General features: G+C 28.0%; 1 protein-coding gene across 1 annotated transcript; it reads left to right on the top strand.

Annotated features, from left to right (window-relative positions):
* Positions 1-4,572: 4,572 nt before the first annotated feature.
* On the top strand, positions 4,573-8,211 carry LOC114169681 (probable magnesium transporter NIPA6). The gene is made up of 9 exons (XM_028054943.1): positions 4,573-4,893; positions 5,076-5,132; positions 5,231-5,321; positions 5,410-5,570; positions 5,670-5,797; positions 5,886-6,023; positions 7,097-7,189; positions 7,292-7,409; positions 7,545-8,211. The coding sequence occupies exons 1-9, from the start codon at positions 4,761-4,763 to the stop codon at positions 7,637-7,639; spliced, it is 1,014 nt and encodes a 337-aa protein (XP_027910744.1). The 5' UTR covers positions 4,573-4,760; the 3' UTR covers positions 7,640-8,211.
* The last annotated feature ends 1,846 nt before the right edge of the window (positions 8,212-10,057 follow it).

Below are 10,057 nucleotides of genomic sequence, written 5' to 3'. Positions count from 1 at the left end.
AGAAAGAACTTCAACGTTAACAATATGAATTTACACTTGAATTAAGGAAAACTACTGTTTTATAAGTGCAGTAATAATGTGTACAAAAATTAATAAATGGCTGTTTTTAATTCAAATCATTACCATTTAATGTCTGCGTATTCCAACAAAGGAAATTGAATTATTCATTTATTGCATTAGATTATTGTTTTTTTTTTTTACCTTTTCAAATGATTTAAAATTAATTTTGTTGGTTTTCATGACATGAAAAAATAATCATGTTTTGGTTTCTCTATAAAACGTTTCAATTCAGAAAGTCACCGACATAGATACTTAAAAAATAGGGAAGACAAATATAAAACAAATGTTATAGATACTTCAAAAGAAGAGAAGACAAATGTTTGACGATAAAAAAAAATAAATAAATAAAGTGAATTCGTTCATAAACAATTTGTAATTCTTTTGGCATGTAAACAATTTTTTCTTTTATTTAGAATAAAACATTTTTTTTGCAGTTAATTGCTCGATAACATCAACATGAATGAGATTTTTTAAAATAATAAAAATTGAAAATATGATAATTTGTTTAACTTTAATCTAATTGTATAAATTAGAAAAACTTCTTAATTTGAAAACGATAAAATCTATTATTCCTTTAGAAAAAGTACTTTTTTTTTTTAGAAAAAATCAGATTGTGCATTGATACCGACTGTACTAATTTCAATATTCCAGAATTGTGATTGAATATCTATCAACAAAATCATAATTATTAAATAGCATACAAAATAAAATTTTAAAATATAATATCATATTGACGGAATCAATATCTAAAAATAATGCATATTTTTATATGCTTTTTACATTTAAAATACACAAACAAATAAAATCAATTATATAAAGATGTTTTTGCATAAGTTTAAAAAAAAATGTTTTCCTTATAACAATAACTTTGTTCAAATTAATAATAAGAAATACACAAATTTTAGACACTAAAAAATCTAAAAAAAAAAGGACTTATTTTCTTCACACACTAAATTTCATTAAAAGCATAATGGTTTTTCTGCAGTGTGCTAAACTACTATTGAGAAAATGTGTTCTGATTTTATATTTTTTATACATAACAAAAGTGTGAGAATAAAAAATGTAGAAGAAGAAGCTTAACCTCTCAAAAGGATGACACAGAGCAGATAGATGAGAGTCATAGTTTTGGTTCCAATCTGCAAAGTTATTGAAACATTTCACAATTCAGTGGAAAAATGATTGCTTTCATTCAAAGCTGTTAAATGAAACATTTGACGCAAATATCCACTTGTTTGGTGTGATTTAATTCATATTTTAAATAGGTTAAACTTCTCCTCTTCAGCATGATCCTGTAAAATTTTTCTTTTATCTATATTTTTACAATTTTTTAAAATCAATTTTTCAATTTATTTATATAAATTTAAAAAATTAGAAAATCCAAATTTTTTATCTAAATTATAATTAGATCTAAACAAATCATTAATAGAAAAATTCATATTTCTTACCAATTTTATTTTAATTTTTCTTTTGTAGGAAATACTTATACATTTTGTTATAAAAAAAATTTGCAGGAATTTGCTACCAATTTTTTTACAAAATATTTAGTATAAAAACATTTTTCACAATAAATTTTGTAGAAAATACTTGTGAATTTTATACGAATTTTATAAAAAATAATTATCAATAAAAAATTATTTATCAATTAAAATTTTTTAAAAAAATAGTAAAAAAAGGTATTTTCTTACAAATTTTTTTAACAAATTTACAAAAAAATTTGTCATTTAATATAAGAATTTTTAATAATAAACTTTGTTAAACAACTTAAGAGTATGATAGGCTTAAATGGTTTTTTGACATCAGTGTCAACAATCTAAATTAAATAAAGTAATTGCTATACAATCTTGAGAATAAAAATTTCGTGAAGCAATTGCTCTTAAAATTAAAATTTCAGAACAGTAACTTAATATATCTCTACGATTATTGAGATCTTATTATGACTATAGTCATATATTATCCTTATTGATAACTTTTTATTTTATTTTATTTTATTTAGAAAATATATTCTTAGTCTGAATGTAATATTATTATCTTAACTTTTGTAATATTATTTTAATTTGTATAACAATAACAATATATTACAACGTGTAATTATTTTGATAATTTCATAAATAAAGAATCATAAACTTTTATTTATTTATACTGATAATTGATGAATAAAATTTGAATTTTTGTTGTTGTACAACTTATCAATCTCAAAATTAAAGTTATAAAGGATGCGTGAACATTTTCAAAATGTTTGTAATAAGTTATTAGTTTATTTTATATAAAAAAAAAAGTTATAAACTAAAGTTATTCTCTTATATTATTTAGTTAGTTTAGCAACACTTATATAATAAGACTAAGTAAGTCTCTTTTCCTAATATCTCAATAATTATTCCTAATTCTTTTAGTGAACTTCTTTCTTGTGTCGTATAAAAATATTTTTTTTTTATACAAGTTCAAAACTTTTAATATGAGGAAATATAACAAAGTAGTAGAATACAATTTTGGCTCATTCGCTATATTAATAGTTCAAAATTTTTAAAATATAGAAAACTATTAAAACTTAAGAACACAACTTATTATTAACTCAATTGTATTAAATTTTTTGATCTGTAAAATAAGTTTTTCATAAAATATTAATTTTAAAATATGTTAAACGTATAAACAATTTAAATATTAATATAAAACGAGTTAGACACTCAAAATTTTAGTGTAGTCTAGTTAAAAAGACTATACATATTTTATTTTTAAGTTTAGAAACATAAATATATTAAAATTTTAGATATAAACAAATTTAATTTCATGTCAAATAGACTAAAAACAAAATTAACCTTAGAATTATATCTATAAAATTTTTTTTATGTTATTTTTCTTTTTTATGCATGGTCTTTAATATTTGTATTTTAACTAGTTTCTTCTCATCAAGTATGACTTAAGTCTTACCATAAAACTTTTACCATAATTATAATCATTTAATAATTTTTTTTAAAAGAAAAATTTGTTTTAAGGTTACACATAATTACAAAATTATTTCATAAAAATTAAAATTAAAATATACTATAATTGTTCGACAAATTAGAAATATATTTTAGTAGATAATAAATGGTTGAAATATATTAACCGTTTTAATATTATTCTTTAAAAAATTAAAATCCTGATTTTATTGTCATAGTGTGTTTGATGTAGAATGTGCCAGGTTGTCAGGGTTTTATTTAATGGGCCATTTGGGATTTCTTAATCTAGGTTGGGCCTTGGGTCTGTTTCTGAATTATTTCAGCCCTGATAAAATAGAAAGAAAATAAAATAGTAAATAATGATTTTATTTTAAGCGTGATGTTACACGTGCATGCCACGTAAGAGAGACAAGGAAGCTTCCTTTTGGACACCAAATAATGTAATGTATGTAATCTAAGATTTTTCTCATTAAATTATTGGACCAAGTTTATAAGCTTGATTAGATTTTTTAATCCATTTCTACTGTTTCAACATTTTTATTGGAATTTTAAATACTCCAAGAGTTTAAAAAACAATGTTTAATTATCATTAAAAGCAGCTAAAACACTGCTATCTTAAGTTAAATTGCATGAATTAACTTTAACTAATTCCTTATTAAATGTTAACTCGCCATGTTAATATCTAATTACCCAATGATGATTAGAGCATATAATATTGATACCATATGATTAGAGCATAATAGTTATTTCCTACTAATCACTTTGATAGTTTTATATCACCATTATTAATCTTACATGTATCATTACTTGTCATGATATTAACCATGCTTATTCATTGTTACAATCGTAAATACTCACTCTCACAACTCATGATATTTTACATTTTTCACTATATATATTATTTATCATTATTTTTATTTATTTTAAATGGTATTACTTAAATTTATAGCCTGAATATTTGTAATAATGATGACAACACATGAGAGTTTAAATACACTTGTTTTTAATGTAAAATATCCTAGATTTTATCATTTGTGCCGAGTGACGTGTATATCTTTAAATTCTCTAATTTTCATAAACTAATAGCAAAAAACAAATATAATGTTACAAAAAATTTAAGGTGAAAGAGACACGTTTTATTCTATTACATTCCAAAATAATAATAATAATAATAATAATAATAATAATAATAATGACGTAAAAAATGAAGATAGTGGAAGTGTTTTACTTTCATTAGATAATTATCCATTATTATCAGCAACGGATAAAGGACAAGAATATCACAACGAATCCTTCCAATCGCAGCCAATGACAGAAGAGTGAAAAAATCCCACTTTCTCAATCCGTGTAGCGTGTGAATGGAATCAGCCACGTCATCACTGGTGATGTAAGCGCGTCAGAGAGATAGAGTAGAACCAATATTTATCCGACACGTTGCATCTCGGATTAGACGTAAATATCACATCGCACGGACCAGCAGCGGGCGCATGTAAGGGCTAGTTTCTCGCGAAGCACGGGATTACTCTGCCCGGAAACTTCTGCTTAGTCAAGGACTCACTCACTCTCGATATTATTATTATTAATTAAAATTAAAGGGTCTCGCGACTTTGAAAGAGTGTTCAGCGACGCCGCGTTAAGCAAGCTTGCTCCTCTGAAAACAGAACCAACGCAACGCAGCGTTTCATCAATTTTGATCTCTCTTGTTCTCGGGGTGTGTCGTTTCTTCTTCTAGGGTGTATCGTTACGTTGAAGTGATCGGAGAGAATGACAGAGATGGGGGTTTCGGATAATTGCAAGGGGTTGATACTGGCGATGAGTTCCAGTGCATTCATCGGTTCAAGCTTCATCTTGAAGAAGAAAGGTCTCAAGCGTGCTGCTGCACGCGGTACTCGTGCAGGTCAATTTATCCTTTTTCACTGTCAATCGCTCGGCTCCGTTTAACAAGTTACTGTTTTGTGATTTTCTTCCGTGTGTAATCAAGCATCGACATTATGTAGTATATGGGGTTTTAGATCAGATCCATGTATGTTTGTTGGCTCGTGATCCAGGTTTTGATGTTTTGATTTTTGAAAATTTCAGGAGTTGGTGGTTATACTTATCTGCTAGAGCCGCTTTGGTGGGCTGGCATGGTAACGAGTAAGTGTGGCAACTTTATTTATTGCTCTGAGGTTGTACTCAGGTTATCTACTGTTTTGAAATGAATTTTGATTGGATCTTGAACTATGTGCTTGCAGTGATTATTGGGGAAATTGCTAATTTTGTGGCTTATATCTATGCTCCGGCAGTTCTGGTGACTCCCCTTGGTGCACTTAGTATTATAGTTAGGTACTCTTGGCTTTAAATGCAATTTTGATAGTTCTGGTGAATTTTGTATTAGTATGGTGGAACTAACATATGAAGTGTCGGTCGCTAGCGCTGTTTTGTCGCACTTCTTGTTGAAGGAGCGGCTTCCTAAGATGGGCGTGATGGGATGTGTGTCCTGCATTGTGGGCTCAATTGTTATTGTCATCCATGCACCACAGGAGCAGACTCCAAGTTCTGTCCAAGAAATATGGGATCTGGCTACTCAACCAGGTTGGATTTTATCCTGTTTTAATTTCTCTTTGTTACATACCTATATTCTTGTATCATATCCTAACAGATGTTCTCTGTCCCCAATTTTCTTTCCTGCAGCATTTCTGATTTACGTGATGGCAACAGTTTCAGTAGTTTTGGTCTTGATCATACACTTTGAACCTCGCTATGGACAGAATAATATGCTGGTTTACCTGGGAATTTGTTCATTAGTTGGCTCACTTACGGTAATTATGTCTCTGTGACGAAGTTTCAATATTGCAATGGTTAGCTGACTGTTTGCTACTTTGTACGTTAATTTTATTACATTTTCAGGTTGTGAGCATAAAAGCCATTGGGATTGCAATAAAGCTTACACTTGATGGAATCAGTCAAATAGCTTACCCTCAGACTTGGTTTTTTCTTAGCGTGGCAACAATCTGTGTTATTACACAGTTGAATTACCTTAATAGGGTGAGTGATGAAACTTATGACCAAGATTATAAGCTCTATTTTGCATATATGGAAGGGAAAATTTTCTTCTCTGGCCTGCATTTGATGCATGATTTATGGTCTTATTTTAATGCTGTTCCCTGGGGGCAAAGCCTCTTGGCCTGCATTTGATGCATAATTTATGGTTTCTTACTAAGGAAAACCAATTAAAAGGCTGATCTTCTAGTTTTGGTAATTAGAGCAAAAGTGGGGAGTTTTTTGAATTAGATTAAAGATATATTTAGATTAACTTCTCCATGAGCACTCTTAAAAAATGTAAATTAGAAGAAAAAATGACATGAGTTTTTCTGCATGCTAAACTTAGTTTATGCGCAAATTAAAAATCTTTGTCTAAAGATGCTGATACGATAGAACTTCTGAAAAGTAATTTATGCATAAAATAATTTCAGTTCATGGAAGAGTTTATCAATTTCTTTTCTTAGTTTCTATTTTCATAAGTACTGTCTATAACTCACACTGTCTATAAGGCGACGGCTTGCAAGTGACAACCCTTCTTTCATGCATACCATAATCAGCTGGTCATGTAGAAAGCAAAACAAGGCCCTACTTCATGTCTTGATGCATTTCAGCTATTTGTGATGTGAAGTAATTCATATTGCTAAATGATGCTTTGCAATTGTTAGGAGTCCAGGAAAGAATTGATTTAGTTGGTTTTTGGTCAAGCATTCTGAAATTCAACTTTTAGGTATGAACTGGGAAAAACTTGAAGTTTGAACTGGATACAGATCGATCTTGAAATAAGACCCACTGAAATTTTTACATATAGGTATAAAACACAATGTTGTTAACAGTTCTATCCTCTATATATGTAATTACACTTAGTCTCGCGAGCTTTTCTTTCCACATCCTGATTCAAACATTCTTTTTATGCTGACTTGCAACAGAATTCCATTAATCTTTTCTCCATGGATACGGTTTTTTAGGTTCCCATTGATATAAACTTTTCTTATCATCAATGTATGATATATCTATATAAGTATAGCGCAAATGCTTTTATCAAATCTCGAGCTTATTTCACTATTAAACCATTTCAGGCTCTGGACACATTCAATGCTACAATTGTTTCTCCTGTATATTATGTAATGTTCACAACTCTTACAATAATTGCCAGTGCAATAATGTTTAAGGTATGAGAATCGATTCATTTTTCTTTGATTCCTTTGGTTATACCTCAACTTTTCTCTTTTGTTGAACAATAGGATGTGATAAGCTTGATTATTTACTTTCAGGATTGGTCTGGTCAGGATGTCAGCAGCATAACCTCTGAGATATGCGGATTCATCACCGTTCTTTCAGGAACAATCATATTGCACATGACTAGAGAACAGGAAGATTCTAATATGCAAAGTACAAACATAATAACATATTCCTTTCATTCTTTTTCATGCCAGTTTCCATTTGTTTGTTGATGCATTGATAACTCATAGGAATTTGGCTATTGCAATTAAACTCAAGTGATGGTATGTTCTCTATTTGATGCAGAGACCTCCAGATTGTTCACTCGTGAGGATTCGATGAAGGGTGTGGAGGATGAACACCTCATTTTTGTACACGATTCAGACTATCTCGAACGTTGAGTTTTCCTACGATGTTATGTTGAAGGGGCCTATACAATGACTAGAGCTTCCCATGGCTAAATGGTGTGGTGCTTCTGCAGTGTGGATAGCTTATCCTGGAGTTTAATGGATTCAAGCATCCATGGTGCTATAGTTCTATGAACATTGCTTTCCATGCTATTGACTGGAGCCACTCACAACTTGCGACATACTATAATCGAGATTCAAGTGCTGAACCATTTCTAACTGAAATGGGTTGCTGTCTCATTACAACGAAATTTTGGAGCGATCATATGCCATTGTTCTTTGCTGCGTCTTAGCCAGTGTAATGTAATTGTTCTTCACACACACACATTGATATGTTACTAGGAAGTCAGCAATTGTTTATATAGTTCCGTCTATATTTTCTCATTTAATTAATTATTATACTTATCGTTTTATTTCTTGAATTAGGCAAAGGACAGATCTATTGGTTTGTTAATGGTGAAGATATTTATTCTTCCGAACTTCTGAAGCACAAGTTGATTATTTTCTTTTATTCTGATTTTCTTTCTCAATACTTGAGGGCTCTATCAAATATAGAAGATTCTGAATACAGTTATTCGCATCAAAGCATCTGCTACTGGTTGAGAGTTTGGGGTGCTTTTATTGCTTGGCATCTATCTTCGAAAAACTTCGTTCTATCCCCATTTCTCACTTATTGCGGGTTAGATATAATGATTCGTTAAATTGTTGCTTCAATTCGACGCCAACTTGGTGTTAATCTTAATGTTGATGATCAACTTACACCTTTTCTCCAATTTTTTTTTCTTTATTTTTTTAGAATTTCCACTTTTAATGAAATTTTGGTGAAAGAGGTGGTGCTTGAAGTAAACAGATAAGCTAGAAAAATATGCTTTCTTATAAAACACAAACTTGTGGACAAGTCTACGAATCGGAGAAAATTGGTGAGTTTTAAACAAATTATGTAAATCGACAAGCTGGATGACTTTTAGACGTAAAAGTCTTATTTTATTAGTATGACTTATTTTTTTAAACAAAAAGCAAAAGTCATGTTATAAAATATTATTTCATCGGAACCACTTTTTAAAATTACGTAGAGAAAAAAAATGTTAGAATCAACAATTTAGTTAGTTACAATATTACATAATAATAGTTAAAAAATAATAGAGCACTGCATTGGATGCAAAACTTTAGTTCATTGTGTTAAAAAAATTAGTGTAATTTTCTCACTGCCATTAAACACAATACCCATATTACACACACACACACACATGTAACTCTTTACAAATATCTCTCACCATTTAATCAAGTTTTCAATCATTTTCCTTGTTGGTAAATATGGACTATGATTGACAATTTTTTTCACATCTCCAAATTCAGTGAGTTTCTTACAGTTACGAGAGTTTTTTTGGGTAATCAAATGATAGATAGATCACGAAACCACGATCAGCATAAATGAATTATTATGGTTTAATAATAATAGTAGATGAAGATAAGGACTATTGATACCACTAAACAACACACAAAATGTATGTTACAATTTTCCATATGATAAATTTTCATACTTTTTATTATCATACTTTTTTCTTATTTCGTTTTATTTTCTATTTACCAAAAATGTATTCAAGATATTTAAATTTTAAAATGTTTATTTTACAAAAAATAAAAAAAATTAAAGAAAACTAATCACAGTTCAATAATTTTAATAAACATTTAATTTAAAAAATATGATTGTAAGCAAATACGTGATGAAAACATTTCTTTATTTTTAAATAAATCTTAAAAGATTTAGTAAATAACAAAAAGTAAATTGCATCAAAATAATAAACACTCTCGATATTATTGCGTCAATTTTCAATAATTAAATGATTTAATATCAACAAATTAGAGATTAACAATAATGCTAAAGTATATTATAAAGAAACAAAATAGTCAGAGAAAAAATAAAATAATCATTGTATAACTTACTATCAAGAAAAACTATTATCCTTATCTAATCTTAATGAAACACATGTTTTATGCATATGTATACCTTTTGTTTATTGTAAGTATTAATTGAAAAAATAGTTAAATTTTTAAATAAACTATAATTTAAAAGATGAAATAATTATTTGAATTTAAAAATTAATTAATTAAATAATTAAATTAATAATATTTATGTACTATACATGATAAATACAAAAAAGATAAAATTAGTTATTTAATTTAATAATCATGTTAAATCTGTCCAGATAGATTTAACAAATAATAGTAAAATCTTATAAAAAATCATAACGACCGAAAAAAGATAAAAAAAAAAGTTATCATATATAACATAATAACGGGATAAAGATAAAAAAAAAAAGAAATTTTGTATTATCAAATTTAATTTTAATTTGTTCAAACGTTTAAAACTACAAAGAAAAATTATTCTTATTTTCATACTTATATTTTGAT

The sequence above is a fragment of the Vigna unguiculata genome, chromosome 11, assembly GCF_004118075.2.
Source record: "Vigna unguiculata cultivar IT97K-499-35 chromosome 11, ASM411807v1, whole genome shotgun sequence".
NCBI lineage: Eukaryota > Viridiplantae > Streptophyta > Magnoliopsida > Fabales > Fabaceae > Vigna > Vigna unguiculata.
The sequence above is the reverse complement of the archived record's forward strand: the minus strand, read 5'-3'. Positions and strand labels throughout refer to the sequence as shown.